This window comes from Lynx canadensis, chromosome D2 (genome assembly GCF_007474595.2).
Source record: "Lynx canadensis isolate LIC74 chromosome D2, mLynCan4.pri.v2, whole genome shotgun sequence".
In the NCBI taxonomy this organism is placed as follows: domain Eukaryota; kingdom Metazoa; phylum Chordata; class Mammalia; order Carnivora; family Felidae; genus Lynx; species Lynx canadensis.
In genome coordinates this window covers 28247697-28268731 of record NC_044313.2, presented here as the reverse complement: position 1 = coordinate 28268731, position 21035 = coordinate 28247697, and the positions used below count along the sequence as shown (strand labels likewise).

Genomic DNA, 21035 nt, shown 5'->3' with positions numbered 1-21035 from the left:
GAGGAGGGAGGAGGAAGAGGAGGAAAATGAAGAGGAAGAGGAAGGAGGAGGAGGAGGAGGAGGAGGAGGAGGAGGAGGAACAGGAGAGCTTGTGAGGAATTTAGTGAGCAGTTCCATAATATACGGATGACAGGGACCTTCAGGGAGCAACTATGTGTTCCGACAAAGTTGGGATGCCTTCGTAGGGATCTTGGAAACCGAGGCTGAGACAGGGGTTGGGGGTGGGCGGCAGGCTGTGGAGCCCAGTGGTCGGGGAAGCAGAATGGGGCGAGGCTGAGAGTTGAGGGGAGGGAGCCGCACGAAGTTGGGGAGTGCACGAGTGAGGACGCCCCCGCGTGCGAGGCCGCGCGGCTGCCGGGGAGAGTGTGACAGTGAAGAAGAGGGGGTGGGGTGAGAGGGTGTGCCGGCGGCTAGGCTGGTGGGGATTCGGTCTCCGGGCGCCCGCGGCGGCGCGGGCGGCGGCTTGCGGACGGCTGGCTCCGGGCCTGGGCGCGTGTGCGCGCGTGTGCGCGGGGCGGAGAGCCGGGGGCTCCTCCGCGCGGGGCTGTGCCTCGGCGCGGCCGGCTGTGTGAACGCGGGCGCCGGCGGACTCACCGCCCAGGCGGCGGGCAGCCTGGGTTATCTGAGCCGCTCGGTCTTGGGTGGCTGCGCCCAGATCTCGGGGAGGCGGCGGCACGGGCGAGACGCGCTGTCGGGGCCGCGGCGCCGCGGAGGAGCGAGACCCGGGCCCGGACGGCAGCGGCGGCGCGCAGAGCATGGACCAGCGCACGGGCCGGGCAGGTAAGAGCGAGGAGGAGCGGCCCGTCTGCGCCACAGGCGAGGGGCGGGGGTGGGGGCGGCGGCGTGAGAAAGATGGGGCGGCCCAGCCCAGCCGAGGACGAACCCCACTCTTATTTTCTGTGCTTGCGGGGGGGGGCACCGTAATCGCTGGGGACTGAGGCTCTGCGACCTCTCCCCACCCGTGGGACCTCCTGGGTACCTCCCTCCGGGTGTCCTCTAAATCTGCTAAAAACTTTCCATCCAGAAAACGTGAGTTTTACAACTTCTCTTGGTCTCTTTACAGAACCGGGCTTTTCCATTCTGTTGTGCCCTTATGACTTTATCTTTCCACTTTCCAGTGTAAAAATATTTTGCATAACTTCCTCCAAGTTGGGTGCACAAGGAAGGTCTTAGTTTCTAGTGGGAATGGAGCCTGGGTGTGTGTACATATGTGTTAGTGGATGGGCACATGCTGTGTGCACATGTCTCTGTGCACGTGTGTGAGGGTCCTGTGTCTGTGTCTTTGAATATAAACCAAAGTGTAAGCTCTGGTGTAGACGTGCCTAACATTTGGAAAGAAGACTCTGCACCCCCCCCCCCCACAAATAAACAACTCAAGGGAGGCCTGGGGCAAGGGGAGGAATGGCAGCCCCCCCCCCACACACACAGGTGGGGATTAAAATCTGACCCAAAGGGCTAAGGGAGTGGAGAGCTGTTCCTTTTTTTTTTTTTTTCCTTCACCACACCCCCCCCCCCAGGTCTGCCAGCTCAGTTCTGTCTGCCCACCAGGGGCCCTAGAATAGTGTGGGTGTGGAAGCCAGGGACCCAGATTTAGTCTTGGATTGGTGGGGAGGGAGAAGGTTGGATTAGTTTCCAAGAGTTTTCCAAATAATTCCACAGAGGTCAAGGACCAACGAACTCCAGCCCCTCTTCCCTCCCCTCACTCCTTATCTTTCCCAAATCTCTCCCCCAGCCCCCACCAGCTCAGGTTCTAGCTTTTTCAGCTGATAATCCAGTTTCCTCCCTCAGCACTGGTCCTCATCTAAGCTTCTTGGCCCAGTCCCTGGACTGCCTCCATTCCCCCTTAGGAGCCTGGTACCCACTGGGGGACCTGGGTCCCCAGGAGGGTCAACTGTGGTCTCCTGGGCTTTGAGGGCCCTGGGCCACCCCTCCGCACCAGAGGTTTAAGTAGGGAGATCAATAGCAAACAGTTGTAATGATCTAATTAATTATGGCAAAATTAAAAGCGAGTACAAAATCAATCTCTGATGGTGTTGAAGATGGAATTCAATTGAGAGCCCATCTGTGCACCCCCTCGACCGTATAAATATGCAGCCCAAGGACAGACCTAATGGCTGGGCCTTCCTGGAAACCTCTCTCCCCCTTTCTTCCTCCCCAGTACGGGGCTTCTCCCTCACCCACGGCCTCTATTTTGCCTCCTACCACCTCCTGCCCCGACCCCTCCTTCTTTCCCGGTCTTTGCTCAGGCTACTGACACTCCCACTTTTCCATTTTCCTGCTCCAAAGGAGCCTCTCCCTGCCTTGCAGGCCGGAGGTGCGTGGATCTGGTTCCTGGCCCCAGCAAGTCTTCCCGCGGGTGCAGACAGGCCCTCTCCACGGCGCCTCGGAAAAGAAAAGGCAGAGCGGTGGTGTGTGGGGGGGCATCCTTGAGCGCCTGGCCAGGCCATCACCCCAAGTTTCTGGGCGCGTGGGACACTCCAGGACGGACCAGGGCGCTTACCCCGGGGCGCCTGCGCCTACCTGCGCCAGGCCTGGTAGCCGCTCTCCTGGCACGGGTGGCAGAGGGGCCGGGCAGACCAGCTGTGCACCGCACTCCCTTTCCCTTCCCTCCTTTGCCCCGCTTTGGCCGGTGCGGGGGGTCGCACTGCCGCCGGCCAAGGCTTGGGGAAGGGTGGGGAGGAGCTGCGGAGCTGGGCAGGAGGTAGGGCTGTATTTGAGAGAAGGAAACCCCCTTTCCCCTTGAGGTGGCCCCACGGAGCCTCGGAGTCTTCCGCCCACGGAGCCGCTTTCTCTCTCTCTTTCTTTCTCTTTTCACCGCCCCCTCCCGTTCCTCTGCCTTAATTTCTTTCTTAGGCACGCCTGGCCGACACGGCTCCCCGGGGGCTCCGCGTCCCCCAGACGGCCCTGGCGCCCTCTTTGGCCTCATCCGGCTAGTTCAAAATGACAATGACACAGGCGCGCACGAGCGAGCGTGCCTGGTTGCCGCCCTGGCGCAACCGCCGCAGCCGGGTGTGCGAAGGATGCGGGTTTTATTTAGTCTCGCTGAGCCAGATCCCCAACAGCGAAAACCACCAGGAAAAGGCGAGGTATGGGGGAAGGAGAGATAATCAGTAACAAGGTTAATTGTGGTCTTTGGCCATCGTCGCCTATACCCCTAGAATCATAAAAATAAGACGTTTATTTGATGTCCGCTGGCCTGTCCTAGCTGGTCCTCTGCCTCTCCCTCCTGGGACTCTGAGCCCGCTCCCTGGCCCACACTGAGTTCCCAGGTTTCTTTCTGCCCTCCGGGACCCCTCCCGCTCCCTGGCCCTGCCGCCAGGGAGAGCCTGGGGGAGACACAGCCCGATGCCTCCCCGCCCTCTTTTGCCAGGCCTCCTCACCCCGTTATTAATTGCTGTGTTGACCTGCAGGATTGATTGGCGGCCCCGCAGGAAGAGGCTGAGAAGGCCTTGGCCTCCGAGCAGCCTCGGCTGAGGGCAGAGAGAGGAGGGGGAGGTGTTGGATATGGGTCCTGAGCTCCTATCTCGGCCCCGCCTGGGACACAGCTGTTTGCCCAGACACCCTTCTCCACCCCCTCACACACACACACACCTTCCACGCACCCTCACAACACACACGCTCATACGATCCCCTCGCCAAGAGATGCTCAGCCCCCAAGGAGACCCATCAGAAATTCTCCTTAATTGATTTAGAAATGGAAAGAGGCTCCCTCCCTCCATTAGTCAGTTTCTTCAATATGTTCGTTAGCCGCGGGTCTAGACCTCACGGCCGGTCCAGACATGGCGGAGCGAACTACTGGGACCCGGGCTTTTTTCTGTCCAAGATTTACTTTGCATCTTTTTTTTTTCTTCCCTAGGAACAGTTACAGAAAGTTAAATAATCCTGGATGCCGTGACCCTTAGTGTCTCAAACCAAAGCACTTTTTCCAGAAAGAGCCCTTGTCCTGGCTCCTGAGGGATTCTGTGCAGCCCTTTTGTTTCAAGTTCGGGGAGTGGACGGCTCTGGACCTCGGAGGGTGGAGGGCGCAGGCTTGCAGCCGCCTGGGGTGGGGGGGTCTAACCCTGCAGCAGCGGAGACCCTCCCTCCCCACCCCCACCCCACCCCACCCCACCCCTGCCTGCCTAAACCTCTGTGCGCGCGCGCGCACACACACACACACACACACACACACGCGCGCGCGCACGCGCGCACACACATACACACACACACACACACACACACACACACACACACATACTCTTCCACGCCCCCCCCCAGCCACAGCAACACCCCTCGCCCCGAACCCAGGCCACAGGCCCGCGGGCCAGGCACCCAAGCGGGAGTGAGCCCCCAGACGTCCCGGCTCTGGGCTGGGGTGGGCGGAGGCGGCAGGAGTAGACAAACCTCAGCCCGTCCCCAGAGATAGCCCTGTGTCTGGGTTCTCTCCCTGTCTCAGCCAGCCCCTCTCTCCCCGGTTTTCCCCTCTCCCCTCCGCTCCGATCCTTTGTCTCCAGCCACTCCGCGGCGCCAAGCAGCTTGTCCCCCGCCTTGGCGGCCCTGCCCTTCGCTTCCCTGTTTCGTTGGCGGGTCTCCCCCTGCCTTACCCGCTCCCGGCTCTGGCGCGTTCTCCGCCTGCTCCTCACATCCACACCGCTTGCTGGGAGAGGAGGAAGGGAGGGCGGGCGCGCCGCGGATGGATCCGGCAGAGTAGATTTGGTGCTTGCTCGCAACTCCGGGAAAACTCAGCCCGCCGGGGTGCTCCCGCCCCTCTCCAACTATTCCTCAACGCTGCGGAGCCGTGCGCCCTCGCCTGCGTTTGGCCCCTTCCTTTCCTCGTGCATTGGCTGTGGCTCTTTCGCTCCCCCTGGCCTGCCCAGCATCTGCAGTTGCGCTCCCCCACCCTGCCCTGCACTGCGCTCCCTTTCGGCTGCCCCCGGCTACCGCCTGCCCCCTCTCTCCGCAGCCCTCTACGTCGCGGTGGCGGTGGCGGTGGCGGGTAGCGCCGGAGCGGTCCGCGGGCCCGCAGGCACTGTCTCCCTCCACCCCAGCCAGGTCAAGCTGCAGGCTCAGGGCCTGGCTCAGAAGAGGGTTAATCATTACTTCGCTACCGACACAGCCTTCACTCGCACTCTCTCACCCGGGCTTGGGGAGGAAGGGAAGAGATAGTTGGCCGGATGGGGACCTCGGCTTCGCCCAAACCAGCCTCTTCGGGCCTTCCAGAGACAGGTGTCTTCTCTGTGCCCTCAGCACCCCTTTCATGTCCATTTCCTTCCCCTCCTCTCTCCCCGCCTTCCACGCCTCCCCTTCATCAGGCCTCTCCCCCACCGTCTCATCTCCGCTCTGGCTTTGGCAGGTTGACTGAAGGTCCAGAGAGGACCAACTTTCTTTGTTTGGAACCGGACTGGACGGGATTTCCTTTCCCAGGTCTCTGAGAACGGGCCAGCCTCCTCCCAACCATTTTGGCAGACTGGCCCGAAGGGGACTGCGCCTGAGGCCACAATTAACCTGGCTGTTGGGGGAGGGGGTAAGAATTTAATGGACCCTCTAGCATCTGCGCTGACGCAGGGGGGCGGCGAGGGTGCAGGAAGAAGTAGGAATGGAGTAGCAGGAAAGAGAGCAGAGTGATAAACATGGACAGGGTGTGGTATAGTCAATGGAAGGGGAAAAATCCTGAATGGAAGGAACACAGGAAGCGAGGCAGCAAGGAATCCTCTTGTTACCTTTCTAGGATAGAAGTTGGGTGGAAAGCACCACCCCTTGCCCTGCCTAAGCAGCCCAGCTCCCCCCCCCCTTCCTCTTTGTGGAGGGGTAAGTGTTCCGGGAAGCTGGGCACTTATTCCTTAATCTACCACAGAAATGTTGGGTTTTCAAAGTGCTTTTCTATTGGCTAGCTCCAGGTAGTAGGCAAGACAGGTAATCGTCCCTATTTTACAGGTGAGAAAACTGAGGAGGCTCAAGAGGCAAAGGGACTGTGAATGTGGTGGCTGCCGCTCCTTCTCATGGGCTATGGGGTCAGCAGCCCCTTTAGCTGTGCAGAGGTCTGTGAGTGTCTGGGGACAGGCTCTGTGCAGGTCTGAGCCGCGAGTACCCCGGCCTCTGTGGGGCCTCTTGCCCCCCACCCTCCAGCTTGTTTTCTGTTGCACGGGGCCCTCTGCTCCTACCCTGCAGACCTACTGGCCCAGTTTCTCCTGTTTGACTATTTTTTTCAGCTCCCCGGTCGGGTGGGCCACCGGCGGCAGCCACCTGGCAGGCCCGTGCCGCTAAGAGGCCGCTTTGGTGGCCAAGTGGCTTGCATTGTCGTTTTCCCTCAAAGGGCCGGGCAGGTCGCTGGGACCTCTGGCGAGGAGCAGCCGGGTTAAAGGGGGAGGGGCCGGCGAGGATAAAGGCGCAGCACGTGCGCCCGGCCTCCACAGGACCAACAGACCGAGCGGGCGGGGCCGGCCGGGAGGCTGCCCCCCCCCCGCCCCCGGGCTTCACGCGGGGAGCCCAAATATTGGGAACAAAAGCGGGAAAAGAAGAGTGAGAGCAGGAGGGAGGGAGGGAGCCAGGGAGGGAGCGAGGAAGCAGAAATTAGGGGGTCTTAGATGAAAAAAAAAAAAAAAAGAAAGTAGCTTTAGGGGGAATGTGCTGTGGAGTGTGAAATTGCAGCCCATGGTGCTCCATATTGTACCAGAAGCTCTTCCAAAAAAAAAAAAAAAAAAAAAAACATCCTCCAACGTGACCAGAGGGTTAGGAAGGGGGAGGGGCGGGGAGAGAATGGGGAGGAGGAAGGGAGAGTGCCGAGCCGGAGCCGGGCCGGCCGAGGTGGAGAGGGGGCCGGATGCGTGCGCCGGCGGCCCGGGATCTGGTCGTGGAGAGCTGGCGCCCCAGGGTGCGCCGGGACCCAGAGGGCGAGTGGGCCGCGGCCGTCCCGCACTTGGATTGTCAGCGAACTTTTTTCCTCTTTGCTTTTTTCTTTTTTGGTGGTGGTAGTGGTGGGACTTCCCAAACTGGGACTAATTCAGGAAAGGAGCTCGGCTGCGAAGCTACCTTCCTTTCTTCCCTCCTACGTTTCTGCTCTTCCCTTCGGACTAGTTTCCCCCCTTGGTTCTAAACAGCTTTTTCCCCCCTGAACTTTAATGCGTTTAATTTGGTCCGCGCTGTGGGGAGCATTTCCTAGGGAGATACATTTAATTTCGGAATTTCTAATCCCCTCCCTCAGAGGCCCGGCCCTGGCTCCCTTTGCCGCTCCCCAGGAGGTGAAAGGAGTCGTTGGAGGAAGAGGAGCCCAGGCCAAGGGGGAGGGGCGCGGCTGGGAAGCTCCTTCGAAGCCCCCAGGCCCCCACGGCCCAGCCGCCTTTCCAAACTGCCTGAGGTCGGGGGCCTGGGCTCTGGGTCAGGGCCCTGCCTGCAGAGGAGAGGCAGCCACGCCTCTGCCTACCCACACCCGGACAGAAAGCGCAGAGCCAGGGACCGGGAAACCGGAAAAGGAGGCGAAGGGTGGAGAAGAGAGGGGGTGCAAGTGGGAGCAGCAGACAGGGTGTATATGAGCACTTCACTCCGTGCACAATCTACCCAGAAACGCATTTCGTAGCTCGGAGTGCTAGTCGTGCTTAGCTTGGCTTGGGATGCCTGTGCGTGTGTACACTTGGGGTGCGGGGTGGGGGTGGGGGAAGAACTCAACGTATCCCACACGTATCCGAGTATCCCACACCTACCCTGTCCCCCCCCCCCCCCCCCCCCGGCGGCCTGCTCTGCCCCGGACAGTGGGAGAGTCAGGCCAGCTGCAGCTCAGCAGTCGGGAAGGAGGCAAGGGCTGGGGCACCCCAAGAGCCAGGCCGGGAAGGGAGTGGAGAAGAAGGAACGGAGATCCACAAGGAAGATTTATTGGGCAGATCAGATGCACAGAGGCGGCTAATGAAGCAAATCCCGAGATGGGTATCAGAGCAACTCCCCAAAAGTTTATTTGCCTTTAAATTTCCGCAGGGAGGCGGGCGCCTTGTTTGAAGTGTAAATGCCCCTAGGTTGGGGGGTGGAAAGGCCGCTTTGAAAACACCAGAGAGAAAAGGTTCATTTAGAGGCAGACGGGAAAAGCAACCAACCCTGACAGGTCGGAGCCCGGGTTGTGTTTGGGGTTGGGTTGTTTTCTTTTTTTCTCTTTCTTTTCCTCTTTCCTCTACTTTCTTCTTCCCTTTTTCCCTTTCTTGCTTTTTTCTCCTCTACTAGACTCTATAGAAGAAAGGGAAGAACAGGAAAGGGAGCATCAGAGGGAGAGGCGAGTGCCTGGAGAGAAATCTGTAGTCCAGCCCCGGAGCAATAGAAGAAGGCAGAGTCTTGGCTAAAAGGGTTTCTAACCATCAGAGATCATTGCTCTTTAACTTTCTAGACCCAGGAATGGGCTGGAGCTGAGGAAGAGGCTGCCAGGGGCTGGCTTGGTGGGAGGGTGAGTGTCGAGCTGGTGTAGTGCTGTGGAAAGGGTCCCAGGAATTGGGGGTGGGGTGGGGTGGGAGTGATTCTGGAGTCTCAGAGGCTACCTGGGAATTGGACTATCATGGAAGGGTCTTTACTCCTCAGGGGGCATTTGGGAAAGATAGATGTGTGACTATAGCTTCCTGAATGCTTTGTGCATTAAGCCCTTGTAAGTCTCCTTTCACAAAACGTAAAATCCCTCTTGCCCAATACGTGAAAATGCCTGTTGTCTGCATCCACACTTCTTCGTAGTGTGTGTAACATAGGGATATGTCTAGCTGGTTCTAGAAAAATATGTGTGTCTTTGTGCCTAGTGTGTGTGTGTGGGGGGGGGGAGGCGGGGTTCTGCCCACAGTTTTATTCCTGCAATAGTTCAGACTCCCCGGGACTTAACTTCCTGAACTAACGTAAGGAGACCTGGGGCAAAAGGTTCCCTTAGTTGTCAACTCCCCTCAGCAAGGATCCTTCCTCTGTGCCTCTCCCTACACCCCAATTCTTGGTTAATTACCTTCCTGCAGGAAGCCCAAGGCTGTACCAGGTAATACCACCTGAGAGCCCCTTTCTTCCAGGCCTGGGAGCCCTTTCCTTTAGGCTGCCCGAACTCTGTTTTCCTTTTTTCGCTCCCCACACGAAGTTAGCGCGTGTACGTGGGGTTGTGAGGCCAAAGCAAACCCGGGAGCGCCATCTGCAGGTCTCGAGAGGAAGAGACTGACCTTCGGGGCTGGACTCTGCGCCTTCAACCTCCAGCGGAAGGGAACCAGCCCCGCCGACCAAGGGGAGAGGGAGTGAGGGCTGGGAGGGAGAGGGATGGTGGGGAGGATTCTTTTTTTCCTCCCAGGAGTTACTCCGCAGGTGGATTAAGCGGATCAGGCTCAGGAGGATCCAGGAAGGGGGGCAAATGTCAGAATTCCAAAGACTCAGCCTCTTAAGGAGTGGGAGGTTCCGAATGCTGTGGGACTGAGCCTGGCTGGATCCCGGCCCGAGGATTAGGGGCCCTGGAAAACCCGGGTGTAAGAGGCCCAGGAGGAGTCTCCTCCTGGCCGAGTGGGGCAGGTGCGGCACCCAGCCTAGCTGCCGCCTGGGCTCCAGCCAGCGGGACAGCGGCGCGAGTCTGCGGCTCTTTCGCCGGCGCCAGGGTCTGCAGTCAGGGGCCAGAGGCACCTCAAGACCGGGCAGCGGGAGCGGAGCGCGGGCTTCCCCAAGCCGCCCTTTCGCAGACCCAGGGAAGCGGGGGGAGGGAGCGAAGGAGGGAGAGAGAGTTAAAACATCAGCTGAAGTGCCAAGATGATTTATGAGACGAGGGAAAATATTTCATAAAGATCTCCCGGATATTCTGTACTTAACCAGTTAGGAGACAAAGGGCTTCTCCTGCCTGGTGCGTACGAGCGGACCGAGCGGGTGCGGACGAAGGCTGCGGAGGCCGGGCCAGAGGCTCTAGCACGAGCGGGCCCGGGCCGGGCGCTAGCTCGGGAGCCGCCAAGCTGGCGGCGGGCGGCGCTCAGCCTCGTTCGCAGCCTCTTCTCCCCAGCCGGGGACAGCAAGCCTCGTCTCCCGCGTCCTCTGCCGCCAGCGACCAGTCGCTCTGCACTGTCTCCCTCCCCAAGCCCTTCTCCCAGGCCACCCGAGGGTCCAGAAGCCAAGTCCCGGGGCTGTCCCACCGTCCGCTGGGTCCCACTGAGGCAGGTGGGTCCTCGCCGGAGGTCTCCAGCTCCATCGGAAACCGAGCGTTCTGGGCTGCCCAGACCCCGATGGGCAGGGGGACGAGGGGAGCCCTCCGCGCAGCCGCGCGTGGGATGCAAGAGGACAAACTGCCGGGCACTTTGCCCCGGAATGAGATTGGGGGGTGCGTGGGTGGGGAGGTACCTCAGGAGGGAAAGGCGAGAGGGAAGGACCAGAGAGAGGAAGGAAGAATCAGGAAGGAACGGAAGGGAACTCAGAGCTGAGAGGAGGGGGGTTAAGACTAGGGATGCGGACCGGGCTCGGGGCCGCGTGGCCCACGCGGGCACTGGCCGGTGGATGGCAGGGCTGGGTGAGTTGGGACTGTGAGCCCGGCTGCCGAGAGCGGCGCGCTCCGTGGCACTCTGTCGTTGCCTGAATATTCATTAGACCGGCCGCTCTTTCTCCTTATCTAACGTTTGTCTTATCGGCGAGTTTCGTTGCTCAGTGTAGTTTTAATCCCGGGCTCCCCTTTCCCCTCCCCCTGGCCCGCTCCCCTCCCTCTCCCTTCCTTCGCCTGCTGCTCCCTCCCTCCCTCCCTGCCGTTTCCCCCTCCCCTCCCCTCCCCTCGCCGGCACCGGAGTGACAGGCGCGGGGCCCTCCTCGCCGAAGCTCGGGGCTCCGGCGCTGGCGAATCACAGAGTGGTGGAATCTATTGCCTTTGTCTGACAAGTCATCCATCTCCCAGCGCGGGGAGGGGGAGGGGGTCTGGAGGGGGCTTTGCAGCTTTTAGAGAGACACACACCGGGAGCCGAGGCTCCAGTCTCCGGCCGAGCCTTCTCGCAGCCGCAGCCCACCTGGGGCCAGCCCGGTGCGGCCGGCGCTGCTCAGCTCCCTCCCTCCTTCCCGGCCCTTCGGCCGCGGCGGCGCGCGCCTGCCTTTTCTGGGGGCGGGGGCCCGGCTCGCGCTCTCCCCTCTCCGAGGCGCCCGCTCGGACATCCCGAGGATTGCTACTTCTCTGCCAACTTCGCCAACTCACCCGCACTTGGAGCGGCCCGGCTCCCCGCCCGGCGCCCTCGGGCCGCCCCCCCCTCGGCTCCTCGCCCTCTCCGACCGCCGCCTCTCGGATGACCGGGTTCCAGGGGAGCTGAGCGAGCCGCCTCCCCCGCCCAGCCTCAGCCCTGGCCTCAGCGGCCGCGCGCGCCATGCGCCCCCAGATCCCCCCGGCCCGGCCCGCCGCCCCGGGGCCGCTCTGCTGACCGCCCGGCCCCGCGCCCCGACGGCGGGAAGTTGCGGTCGCTGCGGTTGCCAGCTCCGACCCGCCCGGGAAGCGTCCCCGCGGGGAGCGCAGCGCGGCGCCCCCCGCCCGCCCCGCCGCTGCCGGGCGCCCGCTCACCTCCCCCACCCCCGCCTCCCCAACGTCCCTCCCTTTTCTCCTCAAGTCCTGAAGTTGAGTTTGAGAGGCGACACGGCGGCGGCGGCCGCGCTGCTCCCGCTCCTCTGCCTCCCCATGGATATGCACTGCAAAGCAGACCCCTTCTCCGCGATGCACCGTGAGTACCCGCGCCCGGCTCCTGTCCCGGCTCGGGGCTTGGCGTCCTAACCCTATCCTGTCCCGCCCCGCGTGGCCCTGGCCCCCTGCGCTCAGGTCCCACCTTGGGGACCACGCTGGCTTCTCTAGCCCTCCCCCCTTCGTTCTTCCTCTTCCCCCCATTTTCCAGTGTTTTCAAAGCCTCCAGTTTCTCTCTTCTGCCTTATGTTCCTGGTACTTCTCCCTCTACCAGCCTTCCTACCTTCCCTGGTGCCCATCACCTGTCTTCCTTCCTTCCACCTGCTTCTTCTTAGGTCATCGATCCACAGCCCCTGGTCCTGGCTCCAGCCATCCTACTCCCTGGTCACCCTCTTGCCCTGGGCTGGGAGACTAATTGGCAGGCAGTTTTGAGGGGTTTGTGTTGTGGTGTTCTCTCTCTCTCTGTCTCTCTCTCTCTCTCTACCTCCCCCTCCCTCCATTCATCTCTACCTTTCTCAAACTTAGTGTGATTGTCCAGGAGGAGACTCCTAACATGGGCAGCTTCAGTGTCAGGACAATCAGGCAGAAGAGTGTGGGGGTGGGGTGCCCCCATCTGACCCTCAGCTCCCAGCACCTCCAGGCCGTGCCAGCCCCGACAGGGCTTCTTGTGAGCTGGTTTGTAATACTTCCTTCCTCTCCTTTTCTTTCCCACCTCCTTCCCTTCTCCTTCCCCTTCTCTTCTCCTTGAGTTGGGAGTCTGAGATTGGCAGGATGTGATGGTCATCTTTCTCCGCCTCTCCCTGGGAGATGCTCTAAAAACAAAGAGGGGTTCCAAGGAGAAATCCAAGTCAGCAAGAGATGGGAGTAGAGGAGCCTGCCAGGCGGCCCCTGGGCACAGCCAAGCTCCGCTTGCAGTTCTGGAGGCTCCTTGCCGGCCTCCCACTCCCTGGTGAAAATGGTCCAGCCAGTGACCTGGCCAGTGGGTAGTCAAAGAGAGAGAAAACGAGGGGGAAAAAACAAAAGGAAGGCAAGCAAATGCCAAAGCTGGGGAGAAAGGAAAGAGAAAAAAAAAACAGGGGGAAGGAAATAAAAGAAAGAAAACAGAAAGGATGTTCCAGAAGAAAGAGAAGGGGAGAAAAATGAAAAAAAAAATAGAAAAAGAGGGAATTATTTTAATGAAATCTGAATTTATCTAATTCATGTCCTATATCTTTAGCTTGGAGAAGAATTCGGAGATTGTTTTTTGCAGGCTTTTTTTTTTCTCTCCCAGATAAATGAATTCTAAATAGAAAACTTCTCCTCCTCTGTAGATTAATAATTAAGGATGGTTTGTAACTTTTCACAGGGAAACTTTTTTAGACCTGGCTTGGATCGGTGCTCTGGACAAGAGAGCCGAGGAGGAAGAGTTGTGTTTTTCTATAAGCATATAATTAGCGTTACGGGGGGAGCTTCAAAAAATACTCCTGGGATAAAATATATTTTCCTAAAGAATTTCTAAGCACAGCTAATCCAAGTCAGGGCCCTCTGGCCGCGGCGGATCTCTGTGAGCTGAGCCAGAAATCCTGTCTCCTTTTCGGAGTGAGTGGAACCAGGTCGACCCGCCGTCTTCGCCCAGCCCGCCGGCCTCCCTGCTCCGCCGCCTCTGCTCTCGCCCTTCTCTCTGGCTGATTCCGCGGGGGAATCTGCCGAGTCCCGGCCGCCCACTGGGTGTCACTTGGAAACCCAAAGGGGAGCAAGGCGAGCTGAAGGCGGTCGGAGGAAGGAAGAGACCGCGGAGCGAGCGAGCAAGCGGGCGGGCGGGCGGGCCAGCAAGCAGCCGGAGCCCGTGTCCGCACCGGCGGCAGTGGCGCATTCCAGGCCCGACTCATCGGCGGCTCCCGGCCCCCTGGCCTGGACTCCTGCCGTGCCCCCTTCCCATCCCCTTCCCTTAGATTGGGGACGAGGGGCCGGGCCCGGAGCCCGGGGAGGCTGAATTATTCATCTTTAATCTGCCCGCAGCTGCCGCCTTTTCATACCGGTAACGCGAGTTCTCCCGGGGCCTAAATTATTGATGGTCGAGGTTTGGAGGGAGGGGAGGGGTGAGGAGTGGGGCTAGAGGTAGGGAGAGTAGCAGGGATGAGGGGCAAAAATAAGAGGTTGTGGCCTCCCCCAGCCTCCAGATCAGAAGCCTCTCCCCAGGGGTTTCGCCGGCCCTTGCTCTCAGCACCCCCAGAAGGGGACGCGAAAGAAATGAGCGGAACACAGATGTCCCCGCTTTCTCCGAAAGTCGCCTGAGGCTAGCAGGGCAGGGGCTGTAGGTTGCCGGTCAGGTCAGGCTGGCCGCTAGAACTCTGCGCTTGGATTGCTCAGGAACTGCGGCTGCGGGTTGATGGCTCTGGGTGCAGGATTTCTAGACTGCTGTAGGCCAGGGAGAACGGGGCGCCGCGCAGCGTCCTCAGGTCTGGCATCCGGTGACCACTTGGGCTCTGAGGTTGAGGGCCCGCGCTGGAGTCGGGTTGGAGACCCAGCGCCCTTGTCCTGGGCGGGAGAGCAAACGCCCTTGCTTCGCGGTGTCCTGGGAGGCTGCCGAGGTCTAAGAGGTCAGAGGGACAGGAGCTGGCTCCGGCTGGCAGCACGGGGTGCCCCGGTGAGCCCTCAGCCTGTCTGGGCCACCTGAGCCATGTTACCTAGGCAAGGCAATGGGTCCCAAGCCTGGCGCAAGGCGGCAGGCAGACAAGCCCCTGCAGCCTGCGTTCTCTGGCTGTTACCGAGCAGAGCGCCCGGCCGCTCTCCGCTGCCTCCCAGTCTCTGAGCGCAGCAGGCTCCGGGCCCCTGCCTCTTCAGCCTTCCCTCCTCCACCTGGCCTTCTTTGAACTTTAGACACTAGGGAGACCAGTGGGAAATATGGCCCCCAAATATATAAATATAGAAAACATAAAGGAAAGGGAAAATCCCGGTCAAAAACCAAAATAAAATAAAAACAAAAACACAGGGAAAGAGGTAGGAGAACTCCAACTCTGATTAAAAATAGATACAAGAGGTAGGGAGCCAAAGGAGAGGGGCAGGGACCTAGCCCCTTTCTGTGCTTAGAACCCTTTTGTACTGAGTCCACCGGTCCCAGACACCCCCCCCCTCCCAATCATCTGCCTCCAAGCCCTAGCACGCACCAACGACTCCCCCTTGCTTGCGGCTCAGGCGGGATCCCGCTTCGCGCTGCTTCTGTTCTCTGCTCGGCCCTTCCTTTCCTCTCCTACATTCTTCCCTGCCTGCATTAATTCCCCCTCTTCCCTCTTTCCTCTCACCCTGCTTCTCCATTCCTTCCCTCACTTTCTCCCTTGCGAGGTACTGGCCTTCGAGACGCGTTCTTCCCAGCCCTCTGCCCAGCGTCACGCTCCCGCATCTCTAACGCCCCGTGGGTTTCAATCCCCAATCCGCCGCGTGGTGTTGACCGGACCACTGTTCTTCCGGGAGTCCGGGATCATGCCCCTGCGCCCTGCCTGCTCCCTTTGCACGTCCTGGGCCGCGGACCCTGACTAATGGCCGGTCCCTGCTGTCTGTGGGGTGTTGTGTTTTTTTCTTGTCTCTCCCCAGCAGGGCACGGGGGTGTGAACCAGCTCGGGGGGGTGTTTGTGAACGGCCGGCCCCTGCCCGACGTGGTGAGGCAGCGCATCGTGGAGCTGGCCCACCAGGGTGTGCGGCCCTGCGACATATCCCGGCAGCTGCGGGTCAGCCACGGCTGTGTCAGCAAAATCCTGGGCAGGTGAGGGCCTCAGAGTTGCCCCTGGGAGACACCTTGCCTCCTTATCCCTCCGCCCTGGGTCTCCAGACCAAGGACTTGGCTAAAAGTCAAGGACGCCAGTGGGAGAGGGGCTATCCAGATACTCAGAGGTATCTAGAGAGCTGCTCCTTTCGGTGAGGGCGCTCAGGTGGTGGCCGCAGCCCCAGGAGCCAGGGCGGAGCAGGGTCACTCAAATTCCGCCCAGCTTCGGGGTTCTCGAGGCTGCCAGTTTCCAGCCTTCAGTAAGGGAAGGACTCCTCTTCTAGGAGAGTTAACGCAGACTGGGGAGGGGGGTTGGAGGAACAGGGTGGGGAACGGAAATGGGTCCCCAAGAGAAGAAAAAAATCAGCACTGGGTAGGGGAAAGGAGGGTCCTGGTTCTCAGGGGGCTCTGTGCTCAGTAGGAAAGGGCTGGAGGTGGTGCCTCCGCCAGGGTGGGCCTGGAGGCCTGGAATCGTGCTGTTCCTCCAGTTCCTTCCAAATGAAAGTCTGGGCTTTCAGACTCCCAGGGGCGCCTATTCCCGCTGGTGTGCTCCCAGCCCCCCTCCCCCGTGACTGCCTTCCTGGAGGGAGTGTCCCTCTCGTCCTCCCCTTCATCCTCCAGGCTATGCCTCGCCCTAGCCACGCGCCCTCTGGAAGCTGGCTCAGCCATGCTGAGTCTTTTCCCTCCACGCTGTTGCCTCGGGTGGGAGAGTGGCTCGGCCGCTCTGGAGCCTGCAGCCTCCCTGCCCCCGCCGTACGTAGCCTGCTTCTCGCTGACCCCGCCGGCCTTCCGGGCGCAGGTACTATGAAACCGGCAGCATCAAGCCCGGAGTGATCGGAGGCTCCAAGCCCAAAGTGGCGACCCCCAAAGTGGTGGACAAGATTGCTGAATACAAGCGACAGAACCCAACTATGTTCGCCTGGGAGATCCGAGACCGGCTCCTGGCCGAGGGCATCTGCGACAATGACACGGTGCCCAGCGTCTCGTCCATCAACAGGTGAGCAAGCCGCCCGGGGCTACGGGCTACGGGGCGGGACTCCAGCTCCCAGCTCTCGCCTACCAGCGCGTCTCCCAGCTTGCGGTCTCTGTTCTTTCTCCAGCCTCTGCCCTTGCTCCAGGATCTCAACCCCAACGTCCTTTGGGCAGGGAGAGGGGACCTGGGAGGCAGAGAGCTAGACAGACAGACAGAGCTGTCTCCAGCTCAGGGCTGGGTATTCCCTGCCAGGCTTCTCCCGCCGGCGTCCTGGAAATGAATCCAAGTGTTTGTGGTAATTAAGACTCCAAGATTACGTGCCTCGGTATCTAGAGACAATCACAGCCCACAGCCGAAGCCTTTAAAATGACCAGTGTCTATTCATCGCTTCCAAACAGACTTCCCTTTCTAAAGGCATGCTCCCTTTCTCCAGGGGCAGCCTCCTGTTCTGGCTTCCCCACCCTCCCTGCCAACTCCCACAAAGCTTGCCTCCCAGGAGCCCAGGCCATGCTAGCCAGCTCCGCACAAATTTCCGGCCTACGAGCACCAGGCCTGCAGAGCAAACGCTAACCACCAGCCAGCAGTTGGCAGGGAGTAGAGAAGCCGGACAAGGAGTGGGGCACCAGGCGAGAAGGGAGAGCTCTGGACCCCGAGGCTCAACTTTAGGGTGCTTAGGGCCAGGACTCAGTCTGCACCAGATGACAGGCTCAGGCACATGGGGACGACATAGGCTGGAGTCAGCCGCACATATAGCTGCACAAGGTAGTCTCCCAATCCCCAAGCTACTCTAGCACGCTCTCTGGCAGAACGCGCGTGCACACCCCATGTACGCACACCCCCGCCAGTGTGCAAACGGGCCTGTGCTGGGTACAGCACATGCAAACAGCAGTTGGATGCAAGAGCCCAGGATGGCTCCGACATCACGGAGCTGTGCAATCTGACATCAACAGAGACCCTGTACAAGTTCCAGACTGCTTGGCCGGCCTTTCAACCCCTGCCCCCCCCCCCCCATTTTAAGGCAGATTCCCAAATTAGAAGAGGATTTCCTACCCTTGTTATTCTTTGCACTTTTCACGGGCTCATTATCAGGACAACTAATAATTCAGATGGTGCCTTTTCCTGAAACTGGCATCACGTATTAAGGTTTTTTTTTTTTTTAATATTTTGCAAATGATATGGAATTATCCCAAATCATCCTGAAAACAGCAGGTAAAATTAGCTGGTAGAATGTACCTTGGCTAAAGAAGATTCCCTCTGCCACACTCGTGCTGTAACGTACTGCGAGGCGACCCCAGAAATTATCCCAGTGTGTGCCATCTGTATTAAAATGGTTATTCAGTTATGAACAGGGTAACATAATACTGATCAGCTAATTATACACCCTCCGAAAACCCTCCAGCTCCCTGGGCCTGGCTCACTAGGTGTTGAAAGCATAGCGGTTTGACATTCAGACACCTTCGGAAGAAGCCCGAGAAAGACTGTGGGTGGTTTGGGAGGGGAATGTGTCTTTTGCATTTAAAAGCCAGAGGAGGCTGGGGAAGCTTTGGGGCCGGGGCAGGATTGGCGGTTAGGGAAGGGCAGGGGACAAAGCATTGTTTTCTGAGCCATCTGGAGACAGCCCCTTGGCTGTCTGCTGGTCCTGGGAGTGAGTTGGAACTGAGATCTTGCGAGGAGAGCAGCCTGCTAAAGAGCAGTGTTGTTGGGACTGGGCGCTGGCGTTCTGGGGGACGTTCCAGAGAAATGCTTGTTGTCAGTGATAGGATTTGCAAGCCTTTGGAGGAACCCAAGACACGCACAGTTAAGGCGATTTGCTTTTCTTGATGGGCAGAGGGTCAGAGCGATCAAGGCAGTTATGGTGACAGCCTCCCTTGTCTACCACCCCATCCAGCACCCACCCCCGCCTCTCCCCCAACATATACCCTTTCAGGCTGAGATGTTTTGGGAAGCTGGCTCATGCACGAGTTTGGGAATGCCCTCATCTTGAAAAGCCACAGAAGACGGGGAACGGGTGACCCCAGGATCAAGCTCAGGAGCCTTGGGGTACTCCACCGGAATTGGGGGGAGGTAAAGGAGTGAGGAGTAGAGAGCGGGTTGAGAGTGGGAAGAGAACAGCCTCAGCTTGACAGCTCTGACCGTGGCCCCGTCTGCTCAGCGTGGCGCCCCACCACCTAAGGGGCACAGAGGCTTCCTCGGGTGTGTAGAAATAGCCATCTGTGGGCAGGTGTTGCTGGAGATGGAGAGAGAGTGGGAGGAGAGGAACGGGGAAGCCACAGGCAGCATGGGCAACCAGCCCTGGGCCTGTGGTTAGGCCTCCTGGCTTGCTTTGTCAACCAGGAGCAGTCAGGGTATTCTGGGTTTCACTGTGGGACAGAGTCCTACCGTGGTTCAAATTTCGGAGGAAGATTCTGAGGGCTTCCCAGTGTGCTGCTGAGTTGGGGCTGGAGGGATGCGTCTGGGCCCCCGTGCCCTTAGCTTCATCCTTGTAGGCACTTTGCTTGAAAGAAGGAAAGGTTTATTCTGAGATTTGTTGGTCCACCCTGAAACCGGATAAAGCGGGATGTTTCTGCCAGCGTTGGTGATGTCGGGAACTTTGTGAATTCTCATCCTCTATAGGAAGAGCCTGGAGACTTTCCTCCGTGCAGAAAGTGCACCGGGGAAAGGGTGGCTCTTGAGTTTAGAGTCTTACTGTGGGTGAGGTGCCCACTCGTCTTAGGTACGTGTAACCATTGTCAGAGTGTGCATGTGCCGGTGGTTGGCAAGAAAGGAAGTCCACACATGCTCACCCACCTGAGCCAAATTGTGAGATTTTTTTCATTTTCTCCTCCCCAAAACAGATGCTGTCGCCGCACTTGAAATATGCTGTTATGGTTACAAACTCAATTGCTTTCCGTGCCTCTAAAATTGGTTCTGGCTTTCTCTGATCCTGTCGCGATAAAGGCTTGGACATTCAATCCGTACACTCCACTGGCAAATCCTCAGAGAAATACCTCTCTGAGTCAATGGAGTAGGTCAGGGAGGCCTCCCAAAGCCACTCCTGCCCCCGGAGACCACTGTCAAACACCCAGAGCGTTGACTGGATTGCTTAGCATGTGGAACTTTTGTGACTCATTCTTGATGTTGGGTTACTGATTGCTGACCACGGAGTTGCCAGTTCTTCAGCTTGCACGCTGCCACTGTAGAGGGTGGGTGTTTACGAACAGGTGACTTGAGGTTGAAGCCTGGTATGGGAAATGGCCAATAGATGGGGGAAGTGATGCTGCCGAAGGAGGAAGTCACCCAATTATATCGCTGAGCAATTGACGAGGCAGGAAGGATTCTCCTGATTATGTGCCAGTGTCTCCTGGTTTGGCTGTTGCTCTGGGCAGAGAGTACTGCTCCTTTGGAAGAATAGGCGCAAACTCCAGGTAGAGTCTAGGGTTATGGAGGATCCCCTGAGGGTGCCCCCTTGGAACAAGTCGATAAAAAGGCCGTTGCCCTCTTAACTTTTTCAGCCTGCCCTACACTCTTGGGATCAGGGCCTTCCCTGCTCCTAGATCTTTGGACTGGACTCTTCCAGAGTCAGTTTCTCGCTGATCACCTGCTACCCACACTCTCTCTCAGCCTGTTTGGCTCTAAGTGAGCACGTTCATTTTCCCAGCAGTGGCAACAGTGGCTTCAAGGCTGCAGTCCCGTGCTGTTCAAGAATTCCATCCTGTGTCGTTCACAGGCCTCATCAGAGGTCTGGCAGTGGGGTGACAGTCGTGGGCCAGCTGTTCATCCAAAGACTATCCAAACAGGCCAGGAGCCACTCACCCTAGCTGAGGGAATGCTGAAGACACGTAGACATGTTCAGGGCCGGAGCCTGTGTCTGTCTCTCTGAAACTTGGGTTCTACAACATTGCACTTTTGACTCTTAGACCTGACTTGGCCAGAAGGGCAGCTTCACCTGCCCCATCTCCATAGTCGTGGAGCTGTTTTGTGGTCAGGGCTGGTGGTCTCACGCCAAAGAGCTAAGGCAAGTTGGTGAGCTAAGAGGAAGACTTCTCTCCTCAGAAGAATGGGAGAAATAAGGACAGAGAACTTGCCTTCTGTGGCCTGGGACCTACCAGCCACAAAGAGCCCCAAATAGCGAACAGATATGACAGTTTCTGTCTGAGAAGCCTTGCTCACCTGTTGTTCCCCGGGGAGGGCTCTCCCGCTGCTGAGGTCCCCCCCGTCATTAGACAAGCGTGTAATAGGCGGGACTGCTGATCTTATTTCTTAAAACGACCTGGAGTTGTCCCTCCGAAGGGTCATTTTTGTTCCCTTAGTTATGTTAGACTTCTCGGCCAGTGGTTGTATTGGTCTGACTGTTTCTCTCATTGGCTGGCTCAGAGTGGGTCCTCAGGCCACCAGATGGCTTCAGGTGAGAGCAGTGGCTGGTGGCCCTGAGCTCTTACCTTAGCTGGCAGCTCTGGAGAAGAGGAAGACAGGAGGGCTTGTTCCTAGTGAGAACTCCAGGTAGGTTTTGGAAGGTGATGCAAGGAAGAAAAGAGAGGGAAACTCCTAACTAACTAGCTAAATAGTGTCCCAACTATTTTGAGAACTCAATAAAACAATCACATCAAATATGAAGAGGCATAAATCTTGTGTCTGCACAGGTAACCTACTCAATTGCTTTTATTATCGCTCAGGCTGCCTCCATTTATTACCGTCCACAGCCTGGGCAAAGGAGGTTGCATAGAGGGTGGTCTCCAGTGCAATCCTACACC

The 21035-nt window shown here is 58.8% G+C and overlaps 1 protein-coding gene across 7 annotated transcripts in view; it reads left to right on the top strand.

Moving 5' to 3' along the window:
- The first annotated feature begins 733 nt into the window (after positions 1–733).
- Positions 734–21035, top strand: part of PAX2 (paired box 2) — an 88177-nt gene continuing 67875 nt past the window's right edge. For 4 of the 7 annotated variants that reach the window (XM_030334867.1, XM_030334872.1, XM_030334873.1 and 1 more), the window contains exons 1-4: positions 734–780; positions 11526–11636; positions 15164–15332; positions 16132–16329. In XM_030334867.1, the coding sequence (XP_030190727.1) occupies positions 756–780; positions 11526–11636; positions 15164–15332; positions 16132–16329 (503 nt within the window). In that variant the 5' untranslated portion in view covers positions 734–755. The remainder of the gene's footprint in view (positions 781–11525; positions 11637–15163; positions 15333–16131; positions 16330–21035) is intronic. The other 3 variants (XM_030334868.1, XM_030334874.1, XM_030334871.1) reach the window with 1 other exon arrangement.